General features: G+C 43.4%; 1 protein-coding gene across 1 annotated transcript in view; it reads right to left on the reverse strand.

The window, feature by feature from the left end:
* The window catches only part of FBXL7 (F-box and leucine rich repeat protein 7), a 429,381-nt gene that overhangs the window by 283,178 nt on the left and 131,566 nt on the right, over positions 1–14,637 (reverse strand). The window contains exon 2 of the mRNA XM_004718114.4: positions 7,991–8,080. Coding sequence (XP_004718171.2) covers positions 7,991–8,080 — 90 coding nt within the window. The remainder of the gene's footprint in view (positions 1–7,990; positions 8,081–14,637) is intronic.

Genomic DNA, 14,637 nt, shown 5'->3' on the forward strand with positions numbered 1-14,637 from the left:
AGCCCCTGAGAGGGGGTTATAGGTAGATCATTGTGACCTGTGCCCCCTTTCTCCCCACCTTCCCCTTCCCCTCCTGCTATCACTACTCTCATTATTGGTCTGTCCTGGAATGCCTGTGTTTCCAGCTCTTATCTATACCCATGTACATGCTCTGGGCAAGCCGGATTTGTAAGGTAGAATAGTAGGGGTGAGAAAACATTAAACAACTAGAGGAAAGTTGTATGTTTCATCGATGTTATACTGTACTCTGACTGGCTCATCTCCTCCCCACGACCCTTCTGTAAGGGGATGTCCAATTGTCTCCAGATTGGCTATGGGTCTCTACTCTGCACTCCCCATTGAAAGAAAAGGAAAAAAAGCCCTTGATTGATTGATTCAGTATTGACAGGGAGAGGTCCCTTTTGAAGCCTCCAGTTTGTCCACCTGACCCTCAGGAACATTAGTTCTCTTTTGTGATTTTTTTCCCTCCAATCTCTGCACACATTAGTCTAAAATATAAGAAGCCAGTTGCTACGGGTCAGTCATAGGACATGACCCCGCCATGTATTCCAGAGCAGAACTATGTCCCAGGTTTCTAAGGGCTGATATCTTTTTAGCAGTAGATCACCAGGCTTTTCTTCCCAGCACCTCTTAATAGACTCAACCCATCCTCCATTCCATTCCATTGTCTGGTGCTTAACTCTTTATACCACCCAGGGATTTACCATGCCACGCCTTCCTTCCAGCCCGCCCACATTTTACTCCCACAGCAACAAGCCACGCCCCAAGCTTCTGGGGCCCTTTCCAGCTCCTCCCCCTCAAGCTCATAGCCCTACTTCCCTGCTGACAGGCCCTTCAGTCCCATGGCTAGTATTTAACTTTACATCGTGCTGAATTATTCTTTGCTGCCGGCCAGGCACCTACGTTCCCCAACACCTGCTAGCGTTCTGGAAGAAAAGGATGGTGCCACAAATCCAAATTCCTTCAGGTGCCAGAGATTGCTAACAGAAAGATGATAAAGGACACTTGCTTCTGGCAAAACGCAAGGATGGGGACTCAGGGAACTCCAGGGTGCACGCTCCGCCCAGGTCCATTACATTACACCCAAAATTAGGTTTTTAAATTGGTCAGTGAGAAGAAAATGCATCCCGGGGCAAGACCCACCCCCAAGCTCTCAGTGTGGGACCTCTGATTGGCTCGTATTTCGTACCTTCCCATAGGTGACCCACGAAATGTTTGTGAACCTAAAGGCCATAGTTCACTAAGTCCTCATTGGATTAAAGCACTGATGTTACTGATGACTGACTGCGGAATGATACACATACATTTCAGGAACGGCACAAGTCTTCATGAATTACAAGCAGATTTAACTGAACTGAGATGAACCAGAATGTCTTTCGCTAGAATACAGGGTTCACTTACGGATCACCTATTGAGTGCCCCCCCCCCAAAGAAACTTAAAACATGTAGGTAAACAAATGACCCCAAATGAGTCTTAGGGAGGAGATTAGAATATTGAAGATAAAATGTTTTCTCTCTCCCTCTACATAAGGCACAGAGAGATTCTGGGTGATCTCATTTCTCTGAAATGTTTTAGCACGCACACACACACAGGGTGCAATTACCAAGTTTATTCTAAAGTGCACACACACACACACACACACACACACACTCCGAAATCTAATTTCCTTCAGAGTCCATTAGATGACATTCTGGCCTCTTTTGGAAGATAATTCCCTTCAAGAAATTAAACTTTGTTTCCGAGTCTGAGATGTTATGATTTCATTATATGTTTCTCAGCTTACAGATCAGTTTTTTTGAGCTGATAAGTTTCCCACTGCTGAAAGGAGTCTTTGGACTTAAAGGTGGCTTCTTCATTAAGCTGGGCACACTGAATCTATGCTATGCTCGAATTGCCAGGCACAATTGGGTGTAGTTTTCAAACACTAGGTAATTTACAATTAGGCAGGAGTTTAAGTACTTATTAAAAACAAAACCCAATCATGACCGAGGGACACCATAATTTAATTGCCCAAGCACATTAAGGTTCAACAGCTAAGACCTGGGGACTCTTTCTGAAAGGATCTTTTCTTAAGATAGTGAAGTTTATATTTTAGTTTCATAAAGCAAAACAAATCTTTCATGAGTCAGTTCTCCTTGTCCTTACAGATAGACTAAACCCATAATGCTGATGTCACATTTCTGCTTCCAGAATGTCCCCTGTTACCAGCCCAGTTTTTTCAACTACATCCCCACCCTCATTTTCCAATTTGGATGGACATTTTAGAACGTTTTAAAAGAAGAGTTTCCTTCTCTGTAATGTTTTTCATTCTTATTCTGCTTCCTTTGTGGTCTGTGATTTCACTCTGCTCTCTCTTACGTCACAGACTGAGTCTCATTTGCTTCCGATACATCTATCAGAAGGGACACTTTGAAGGGGTATCCTCTGACGTCAAAAGACAAATAACCCTTATTCATGGTTTGATTTTAAACAGAAAAGATGCACTAGAACGATTGAGAACTTTACAGTGCATACACTATAGATCATTTAAAGAGCCCTGGTGGCACTGCTGTAAAGCACCTGGCTGTGAAGACCCACTTCAAACCCACTTCAGGAGAAAGACCTGCCCATTGAAGGATGGCAGCCTGGACAAGCTGAGGGGTCAGCCCTACTCTTCCACAAGGGTGTGCTCTGTGTCCAAATCCGTTTGACGGCATTTAGCAATATCAACACGGATCCTCCATCGTGATGAACTTAAATATAGTCCAAACACCAAGGCTGTGTGATGTCATTTGTTATGTTGTTGTTATTAGGTGGCGTCGGGTCGGTTCCCAACAACAGAATGAAACACTACCTGGTCCTGTGGGCTGTGCCAGGGTCACAATTGTCCTTATGCTTGAGCCCATCCATGTAGGTACTGTGATTATCCATCTTGTCAATGGTCTTCCTCTTGCTCGGTGCCCAGCTACTTTACCAAGCATGATGTTCTTCTCCAGGGACTATTCTCTCCTGACAGCACGTCCCAAGTATATAACACACATGTCAACATCCTTGCCTCTGAGGGGCCGCTGGCTGCATCTCTTCCAAGACAGTTCGTTTGTTCTTTCAGCAGTGCATGGTCCTTTCAATATGTTATATGTCTTGATGGGCAAGCAAGCCCATCCAAGATTTCATATGAAAGCATCTTGGGACTCTGGCTTTTGCTGTCTACAACTAATGGTCTCAAGCTAAGCTCTAGCCTTTTCAGAGATCACGGATATATTTCCATGTACAATTATTAATCATTGTCAACGTAGGCACCACTCTGTTGACATTTGAAAAGGTTCTTCCCAGAGGTGCTTTTAAAATATGCTGTGGTACACATTTTTATAATTTCTTTGATATTTGATGGATGAAAGTTCAAAATAAATATTCTTTATTAGGATGACGGCTCCAGGGTTTGGGGGACAATCACGAAACAAGCTGTACAACCTAATCTCAGAACATCACGGCTCAATGCTCATCTTTGCATCTGATGATTTGACTCAGCTTGGGGAACGGTAGTTGGTGACATGTGGGGCTGCTCACAGGTAGTTCAGAAGTTCGAACCCACCAGGAGCTCTGCAGGAAAAAGGTAAGAGTCTCACAAATTCTAGGTAGGGTTGACATGGATCAGAATCAGCTGGACAACACTGAGTTGAGTTAGGTTTGGTGCTGAGCTGAGTGGGTTTCAAGAACTTCTGACTGCCAACTAAAAATGTTTGTTTTAGCTACACCTCAGGAGCAGTATGAACATGGGTCATAGCTGGACACAGCAATGATCAGGATAGCACAGGTAGGAACCCCGAATTGCAAGTGACTTAAACAAGACAAAACCAGAACACCCAAACTCAAACCTACCGCTACTGAGGCCCATCCAACTTAGCTGGTACATCTTTATGAGATGAGACAGCTTCATCTTTCCCCTGTTGAGTGGCTGATGAGTTTCAATCAACGACCTTGTGGTTAACAGCCCAGTGCCTAACCCTCAGTGCCACCAGGGCTCCTTGTCTCACAGGGACACACCCAGGTGAATGTATAAGGAAGACAAAGAGAATTAAAACAAAGCCAGAAGGCTGAGTCTTTCCCAAATAACTCAACTTAGAAGGTCTAACTGGGGCCCCATCAGCCTTAGCACTCCTGAGCTATAAGAATAGACTGGGGATTAGCGTTGTGGGGAGAGATGACCACCATGCTATATCCCATGCTTCGAGACCCCACACGCTATATCCCATGATGCTTCTTAGAGCAGGACTGCCTCTCAGGCCACAGCATCACAGAGGCTGTCCAGCCGGTAAGTGTGCCCATCTTCGGGGCAGCCCTCCCCTGGCTGTTGGGGTCTACTGACCATTATCACACAGAAACAGTAACCCCAGCAGGGTTTTGTGATTGGGGCTGCAGCCATCTCCACAGTAGGAGACTGGAATGTGCTTGTCTAGGGAAGATTTCTCGGGCCCATTCCCATTCCCGAACCCTAGAACCATTCCAGCTGCCATAGGGCCAATTTCATCTCACAGAAACCCCTCCTGTTTCACATCAGAGTCCTCAATTGCTGTGATGTGTAAGCAGATTGTCAGTTCTCTCGCCCCAGGAGTGTCAGATGAATCCGAACTCGAACCAGCAACCTTCACGTCAGCAGTCCGGTGCTTAATCATCTGCACCATCAGGAACTCCATCTCCACTGCAACCCCAAGGTAGATAGCCTTCCCTCTTCTCCACTCTCTTGTATAAGCTGTCTTTGTTTATATGTCTCAGTATTTACTAAATGGGTTACATAGAGTGTGTGCCTCCATGTTTCCCAATCAGGGCAATACCCGCACCAATAGAGTAGTTACCAATGGAGGTCAGGCCCCTGTCTCACACACACACACACACACACCACCACCACCACCACCACCACCCTGACACCACCAAAAACAACCACAAGGACAGTACCTCCCCATCCATGTCATCAGGAAACCCCCCAACACTTCTACTTAGCACATTTAATCCAGTTACTCCAGAGATGACCACAGCTTTCAAAGGCTGCTGGAAAACTGGACATTGCCTTTCCCCCCATCGATCATATTTTAGAAATCAGTATCATTCACACCTAACAACGTTGATTCCTGCCCGTGCTTCTCCAAGGCGAGAGTGACGCGTTCAGAGGCAAACAATCACAGGCGGATCACACTTGGGAGGAAACAACCATCATCAAAGAGCTCCCAGAAAACTAGTGATGCTCCTCACAGGTATCTTTCTTCACATCAGAAGTTCACCATCACTGTGGAAAACCGGGCTGTGGGCATTCATTCTGCTCCTCAGTGCACAACATAAGCAGTCATCAGTGGACGATACAAGGAATCTGTGCCCACCTGCCTGTTGGGGATTGGCAGGCTGCATGCTGGGGTTAACTAGATCTTTCCCCAGAGGAAATGATGGCCCCATCAGACAAATCCACCCAATTGAAGTCTGCAAACACATATGGAACCATTCCACCTGGGAGCTGCATGGGGTCTCTGGGCCTGGGCATTTGGAAAATTAGCATCACTATCCAGGAGCTCAGTGGGCATCCTGGGTTACATATTAGGATGTTAACCACAAGGTGAGCAATTCTAAACCACCAGCCCGTCCGCAGAAGGAAGAGATGTTTTCTACTCCAATAAATACTTACAGTCTTGGAAACCCACAGGAGAGTTCTGCTCTGTTCATCAGGATCCACACTAGGACTTAGAATCGATGCTATGACCGTGAGTTTAATTTTTATTATGGATCCAATCTGAAAATAAAACTGATTTTGCAGCAAACGTCTCTGCCCTATAGCTTAATGGAGCTAATTAATCTAGTATCAATGACTAACTAAGGTAAAACATATGACAGTAAGCCTATTTAATGTCCCCATAAGACCACTATGGGTCGGAAGCAACTTAATGCCAAGGAATTTGATGTAGAATGTAGTTAAGAAAATCTAACTTATTTTAAAAATCTTATTATCATTGTCAGTAACTAAAAATAACTTCATAACAATGTGGATTCCTACAGAGTCTTTTTCAAGACTTTTGTTAGCAAATATAAAATTACAATTTTTAAGATAGGGAGGAAGGCAGTGGTTAGTGTGTTGCATAGGATGGGGTTCTTCCATTTACGAGTTAAGAAGAAATTCTAGTCTAAATTCTAATTTATCTTAGTTGCCCAAAGTGCTGTTGCATATAAACATCCTATTTTCCATTTTTTTCTCCTCCTGATTGTACCAGCAGAATGACAAAAAATTCATCGTGACAAAAATGTATAAAACATAGGCTGAGTCTGGGCCAAAAGAATTTTCCTAGGAGGAAAGCAAAATAAAATAAGAATCTGAAATCCCTATAGACCTGTGTCTCCCCCAGCCCTTCTTTTTTGTAAGCATAAAAAGCAAACATTTTTAAATGTATTAAGTCCCACAGTCCCTCCCCACCCCACAAAGGAGTACAGTTTTGCATTTTCCATTTTTGAAATGGAGCAGAAATAATGAGGAAACTTAAACCCTGATAGAGAAACACAGAGGGGTTGCTCAACATATTTTTAACTTCCTATTTCCATAGCCACTCAAATCAGATGCATGGCTAGGACAGGCGTGTCTGTGAAAAATAAAAGATGGTGGAACGGAGTTATAATCTTGCAAATCAGAGATTCTTGAGGAAAGATGATCTTACAAAAAGTAAATGAAAGTTATTTCCACTCTCGCTCTTAAGAACAGACAACTACACACAAATATCTAGAAGCCATTAGCCAAATTTGCATACTACCTTAACTGGGTTTCCAGAAAGATTTAATGTCCGTATTTGAATTAACAGGCAGAAAATTAAAAGTAAATGGCGACCTGATGCTTCACTCCATTGGGTAAGCAGTCCATTCCTGTGCCTGACAATGTCATTTGTTGGTTTACATGGAGGGACACCAAACTTAACACAAAGGATACAATCGCCTTGTGAAAGCTGCTTACAAATCCATCTGAGGATCATTAGCTAGCAGAAGGAGATTCTACACTCCTGGGAACACCCCAGGTGAAAGAACACCCCAAATCAAACAAAGCCCAGTGGAGGTAAACCATCCCTGCACCTCGTGATGCAGGTCAAGTGAAGCCAAATGACAGAGGTGACCAACATCAGGTCATGAGCCTGACGGCCAATACTGTGGGCAGCAGAAATTAAACCTAAAAATGTACTCCCTCAATACACTCGCACTTCAGGATACACTGCACGCTAAATGACATTCAGCAAGTCAGCCAACACCTCAAAAGGGTCTTTCATTACAAATATCATGGATGTCTCGTGATATAATGTCATTTGACAGTTTAAAGATAATTCTTCTTCCCAAAGGATCTGATTGTGCTCAATATTTAAAGGAACGGAACTGACTCCATAATTGGGCTAACTTTCTACAAATAAAACCAAAGACAAAAAGACTCCTGCTCACCAACAAATACACAATAAATTTAAAACCTCCTATAATGGGAAGTGGTAAGATACAAGTAAGCACTATTTTACTACATTAAAATTCTACATGGAGGATGTTAATGCAACCAATCTTCTTCTCAATGGAATATATAGATATAGGTATATACCAAATTATTCATTTAAATTGAACAAGCTACACGAACATGACTCAACACTGATTTCCAGATACACTGATATAAAAACTTCCAGCATGAAAATGCAAAGGCAGCACAGAGATTTTAAAAACACACTTTTTTTCCACATTGAGATACAAAATACAAAGTCCCATAAAAGCTAACTTGATGCCAGTCCAATATCTTTTCACAAAATACCAGCACTCTTTCAGTCCATCAAACCAACCTGACCGGGAATGCACAGCCATGCCACCAGAGGAAACAAGGGCATCCTTCTCAGTTTTGAGCATCTCACGTGCTCCCTCTCAGCAGAACAGCACTGAGCCCCGCACATGTATTGATTTGCCTTCCAAACACGGAAACACCAAAACGAGAAGGCGAGGGAACCCAGGCCAGAGGCCTACCTTCACTGGTGGCCACATTCTTCTGGGCTTTGGTTGGTGTGTGATCTGTGCTGGAACTCACGTCAGAGGAGATGCTGGAGCTGCCTTTGCCTAGAGAAAACAAAAAGCACTTCTTGAGTTTTGCCATTTCAGAACTGGGCCACAATCCCATTGGTAGAGTCAATTTCAGAGAATTGGAGGTACGGTGTGTCAGTGGAAATTTCGTGATAGAATTCTCACTTTCCATGCAGTGTGGATTACGGCTCAATGTAAAGAAAACCAAAATTCTCACAGCTGGACCAATACACAACACCGTGTAAATGGAGAAAAACTTGAAGTGGTCAAGGATTTCAACTGCAGGGACCCACAATCAGTGCTCATGGAAGCAGTAATTAAGAAATCGAGGAATGTGCTGCATTGGGCAAGTGTGCAGCACAAGACCTCTTCAAAGTGCTGAAGAGTAAGAATATCGCTTTGAGGACTAAGTTGCATGTGACCAAAGCCATGGTATTTTCAATCATCTAATATGTGTGAGAAAATTCAACCATGAAAAAAGAATACCACAGAATAATTGATGCATTTGAATTAGGGGGTTGGTAAAGAATACTGAAAGTACCATAGACTGTCAAAAGAACAAAACAAATTTGCTCCGTAGCAGCGAGTTTGGCAAGACTTTGTACTTTGGACATGTTATCAGGAGAGACAAATTGCTGGAGAAGGATGATTTTGTGTCAAGTAGAAAGACAGTGGGAATAGTGATACCAGAAGGGTAGGGGGACGAGAGGGAGAGGAAGGGAAAAAGGGGGGACTGATCGCAATAACCACACACCCTTCTCCAGGGGGAAGAACAAAAGAAAACATGGGAGAAGGGAGACAGCGGTCGGTGTGAGATATGAAAATAATAACAATGTACAATCTATCAAAGGGTTATGAGGGTAGTGGGGGAGGGGGGGGGAAAGAGCTGATACCAAGGGCTCAATAGAAAATGAACGTCTAGAAAAGAATGAAGGCAACATATGTACAAGCCTGATGGAAGTGACCTATGGACGTGACAAGAGTTGTAAGAGTCCCGAATAAAATGATATTTTAATAAAAAGTAAATCAATATAAAAGAAAGTCAGTGAAAAATAGGGAGGCCTTCAAGCAGATGAACTGACATAGTGGCTTGCAACAATGGACAGAAGCACAACAATTGTGAGGTCGGTGTGGGACCAGGCATTGTATTGTCCTTTTTACCAATGGGTCACTGAGTCAGAACTGAGTCGACAGCACTTAGTAACAACAAGCAACGTCAAGGCCTTTCAAGTGAAGCCATTACCTGTCCATGGTGGCACTCAACAGGCTTGAGAAGAGCTTCCTGATTACGATGGACTAGGAAAGAGCTACTTCTGAAAACCAGCCAGTGGCAACAGCTCTATGTATCAGGACAGTCGGACTGAGCATGGTGTACATGGGGTAACCATGATTTGGGGGCCAGTTCCACCAACGGAATGAGGTGTGACCTTGTGCCAGCATTCCCAATAAACTACTTACTGGAACCACCTGCGGGGGTGGTGCCACCCAGCCTGGGAGGCACCCGAAGGTGAGGGGGTGATTGCTATTAGGAGTCAGCTTGCACTCACTGCAACTCTGTGTTCCCGTGGTCCTGACCATCCTCACAATCTCTGCCATGGCACTGGCTGGGAGGTTCCTCGCAAAGATGCAGTCCCGACTCCATCGCCTCTCTTGTTCACTGCTTATTAAAGTCCCCTGGGCAAACTTTCAGAACTGTGCTAGCCTGCATACCTCAGGAAGCCGGTGGGCACCCTTTTTTCTTCCTCTCCCTCCCCGTCCCCGCAGGTCCTCAGGAAAGACCTTCACTCAGGTTGGCCCTCAACACCTCCCCAGACTAAGTTATTAAGTGACTCAGATTCTAAGGTTAGTAAAACACAGTTTAAGAATGTTTGCCATTATCTTGTATCTGTTAAAACCCAATTTTGTAAATGCCAACCAATCAGAATGTTCTTGTACCACTCCTGGACTCTGTCTTTCGGCTCTGTCCCCTTCGATGCAGCACTGTGGTGAATCCTTACCAAGGGCTGTGTGATGCTGCAGGGCTTTGTCCCTTCAACAAACTCTTCTTTCATTTTAGGAGAAGCTCTATTTGGGTTTTGGCAAGCCCATTGTGTCAGCCACTCTGTCGATCCATCGTGTCATGGGTCTTCCTCTTTTTTTGCTGCCCCTCCACTTTACCAAGCATGATGTCCTTCTCCAGAGACTGATCTCTCCTGATAACATGGCCGAAGAACACTGGAGACAGAGTCTTGCCATCTTTGCTTCTAAGGACATTCTGGCTGACCTTCCAGGTAGATGAGGAGGGCGGGAAACACCCTGGGCAGAGGAGCACCAGAAGGGTTGGGTATCACATGCATCTTGATGTGAGACCCCCTCCAGCGAGGTGGGAGTCTCTGGGTGAGTGAACACTAAAGGGCTGATGCAGTTATTATTGTTGGGTACCATGCATCCCGCTTTCTACTCTTACTAAACTCACGTGACATAGAACTGCCTCAATCTGCTGTCATCTTTACAAGCTAGGTCTTTTTCCTACAGAGCTTCCAGGTAGGTTTGAACCAGCAACTTCTCTTTTACAGGCCGAGCACTTGCTTAACTTTTTTACCACAAGGCTTTGCATAAGCAACAGATCACAGCTAAGGGTCCTTATGAGGACAAAGTGTCATCTTCTCTTGGGCTACCAGATGTTGGGTGTAGGATTGAGGTGTATGTTAAAGCAGGCAGGCACCAAGTGGCTAAAAATCCAGTTATCTGGGCTTTTTCCTTTATTAAATTTTTTTTTGTAAAACAACTAGATGTATAGAAATTTAAGTTTGGCATCATGGGCCTTATTTTCTTTGAGCTAATATGCCTCAGCTTGCTTTGAAGAATTAAAGAGTTCGCAGGCAATACACAGGCCATTTTCGACTCATAATAATAATTGGGTCCCAAGTCAAGTCATATCACCAGTTTCTGACTAAAAGATTTATAGTACAAAGAACAGAGTTTATTAGGCTTAGGGGTTGGTGTTTGTTTGCTTTTTTCATTTTTCCTTCTTCTGCTTATGATTAAAGATCTTTTGGGAAATATTCAACTTACATTATAGCCAAGCTAGTACGCTATTAATAATGTAGCTGACTATAGACTCAGACATGATTATAAAACACAGTCAAATAAGATCCCACAATCTCTTTTCGGCAGCCATGTGCACCAAAAATGGACACATGAGAAAAACAGCAAAAGCATCATCATCATCATCAACAACATCTGCAGCTACATGCTTTTTTCAGTTAAGGAAATCAGCAAATATAGCATGGAGACATTCTCGGCAGAATGAGAGCCTGTCAACTGCTCATAGCTGCATCATCTTAAAGAATCAATCCTCAGTTTAAGAAGGCCTTCTGAGCAAAACACTGCATTTCACAAAAGCAATGGTTTGCAACCAGGAGTGTTTTCCTTCCCCAAAGGGTCCCTGGCAATATTACAACCTAGAAAACACCATTGAGTGGTTTTTCTCTACCACATGGAGTCACTAAGAGTTGACATTGCAGGAATGATGGTGCCTAACAACAACAAATGGGGCAGGGATTCATACTAGCAATAAGTGGGTAGAAGACAGGGATGCTGCCTCACATGCTCAGAACAGCGTTCCACGGCACCAAAAATATGTCCCATCCCAAATATCCAGAGTTCCAAGGTTGAGACAACCTGGTTCAAAGACCCATCCCAGTCAAGGGCTGAGTTTTTACCCTTCAGATTTTTAATAAAAACATATATGTGGGTGTTGTTTAGTATTCTCCAAAGAACATAGTAAAGTCTATAGATGGGAATCACACTCCCTGGTGGGGAGAAAAATGCTTGGAGTCTGCAGAGGGAGAATTCTAGAATGATTCCCCTGATCCCTCCCACCTAAGCCTGTGTCTTTGTGCCATCTCCTCCACTGAGCAGAAGCTCAGGGCTTATAATTTTCATGAAGCAACAGAAGCAAGCAAAGATTTGTGAGAATTGTGTGGATTTCACCAAAGTCCTGAATGAGGTGACTTTATATGAACTAAAGGAAGATTATCCCTGATGGGTCTGGCCTAGTTTGGTGGTGTTTCAGAGAAAGGTCTAGAAGAGAGAGATGTTCTCCTGGTGACCTTGAAGAAGTAAGTCATGAATTGTTCTGCAGACCCAAAGAAACATAAGCATACAAGAGGACCCTAAGACACAGAAGGTACATGCAGTCCTGGCCAGTAATGACTGCAATTTTGTGGGACCCCAAGTAGAAGACCCAGCAAAGCCATGTCCGTGTTTCTGACCCAAGGGAAAATGTGAGATGGTAAATGTATGTTCTCTGCACTGATCCTATGATCCGTCTCCTGGTCTCCTGGTCTCAGAGTTGCAAGGCATCTACTTACTTCACCACTTCAGACAACAATTGTGCTGCACTGGTGCATCTTCTATCTTGATGGTTCCAGAACTGCTGTCTCCCTCTGTATCTGTGGTAGTTCTTATAGGGATGTGCAGTTTTTGTCTGTCAGCAAACCATACCTCCAAAACAGCAAAGGCTGGTGAGTTGGTTCGCATCCTCTGCTAAGGTGGTGACTCAGAATGCATCTACCTCAAGCCTGTCTACTAGTATAGCAGAATTTCCTCCAAAATGGGATCCTAACCATAGGCATAGAGGCTAAAATTGCAATACATAAGAGAAGAGATTGGGGCTAGAAGGACCATAGTAATCGACGACCTCAGTAGTAGTCCCAAGAGGGCAGCAGAAAGGAGGAAGGACCTCAAGATGAACTGACGGTGGCCGCAACAATGGTTTCAAGCATAGGAACAATTCTGAGAAGTGAGAATGACGAGACTTTGCCTTTCTTATTTTTTCACACCAAGTTTTATTGGCACATAATTTACCTATGATATAATTCGACAGTTCAATCATTCTACCATATCCAGAAGAATTATATAATTACCCCCACTTCAATTTTAGAGAATCCCACCACCTCCTCACCCCCCCTTGGTTAAATCTCCTTTAAGCCTTTAAGATGACTTATGCAATCACAGTCCATTCGAGTGCTCCCTCCCCTCTCCCATTTTCACTATTTACTCCCGAAATCCCGAAATCCCTTCGAATCCATTTTTATCATTATGCATCCACTCCTCCTGTGCTTCACAGCTGGGAGACCCAACAGAAAGCAATAACCAAAAAAATCATGCTGAGATGCTAAAGTCAAAAACATAATAGTATACAGACAAAAATACAAATATGAATAAGAAAAGAAAGACCCCCAACAGCATTCAAAAAGTGAGGGAAGAAATTTCTGTCACAGAGCCAGTAAAAGATACTTGCACCCAGAACAAATTCCGGGTACATCTATAGGTTGGTCACCTGGCCAAGTATTGAGTTTGATCCAGCATAATCACGATTACATTACGTAATGTTCTCTGACTGATGGTAAGGCTGTTGAAGACTTTTGCCTGTGGCTAGAGTAGATCTACTGGTGGCTTAGTCTAACTAGATGCTCTGCAAATGATTTGGGGCTCCCACCATCCGCCACAGCCTTCCAAAAATTGGATGTTCATAATTTTTGCTCTGATACTTTTTTCCTCACGATATTCAAAATTTAAAATTGTCCTCTTTGGATCACACAAACTGGTGTGATTCTTCCATGTAGACTTAGTTGACGCCTCACCTAGATGCCTGCGTGTTGAAATACAAGCCCTTAAGACCCCAGACACTATTCTGATTGATAGCCAGGCACCATCTGCTATCTTCACCAAACTTTGCTTTAGCACTCTTATCTTCGGTGATCACTTCATGCAGGTAAGTATGGAGCCTTGCTTACTTTGGACATATAATCAAGAAAGACCAAATGCTAGAAATGGACAACATGGTTGATAAAAAGAAGAAAGTCCTTTGGTGGTACTGAATGACACCCTCATCACAGCAATAGACTTAAACATAGTAACAATCACAAAGATGCCACAGGACCAGATAATGTCAATGCTACTACACAAGTGATCACCATGCGTCCCAGCCAACTCAACAAAAGCAGACAACAAACTCAGCAATGCACAGATTCCTTTTCATGGAGTTTAAGTAAGAAACCATTACTGTGCACCACCGCATATAGAGCTAAATTATTTTTATCATATGATTGCTTAGAGATGCACACATGAAAACCTAGAAATAAACTCCATATGCTTCAGCTCTGATTCAACAATAAAACCAAAATTGAATAGCAAATTAAACACAAAAACACTAAAATCCATAAAATTTAAATTGGTGGTACAGATTTAATGTGATAGATGACGTTACTTGGCTGAGATTAAATTACCTTTCAAAATATAATTATAGGACTAGCTGCTAAAAACCAACTCGCTTGACTTTAGTATGTCCTGGACACCCTGGATCATCAGATGAGGCAACCTGCCCACCACTTCTCATAATTTAAACTCGGAACATCCTTCGATCCAACAGCAGTCCACCGGCCTTCACTTGCCCAGTGTATATTGCTCACAGTTTTAAATCTGCTCTCTGGTTTCCTCATCATCTCGCAGCAATCAAAGTAGAGCTCTGTCTTTGAAAAGGTAGGCACACACTTGAACAAGGAGGACAAAAGGCATGACCAGGAACTGAAGGAAGCAGAAGACAC

This window comes from Echinops telfairi, unplaced genomic scaffold (genome assembly GCF_000313985.2).
Source record: "Echinops telfairi isolate 266 unplaced genomic scaffold, ASM31398v2 ScPeMD7_7469;HRSCAF=8507_1, whole genome shotgun sequence".
Classification (NCBI taxonomy): Eukaryota; Metazoa; Chordata; class Mammalia; order Afrosoricida; family Tenrecidae; genus Echinops; species Echinops telfairi.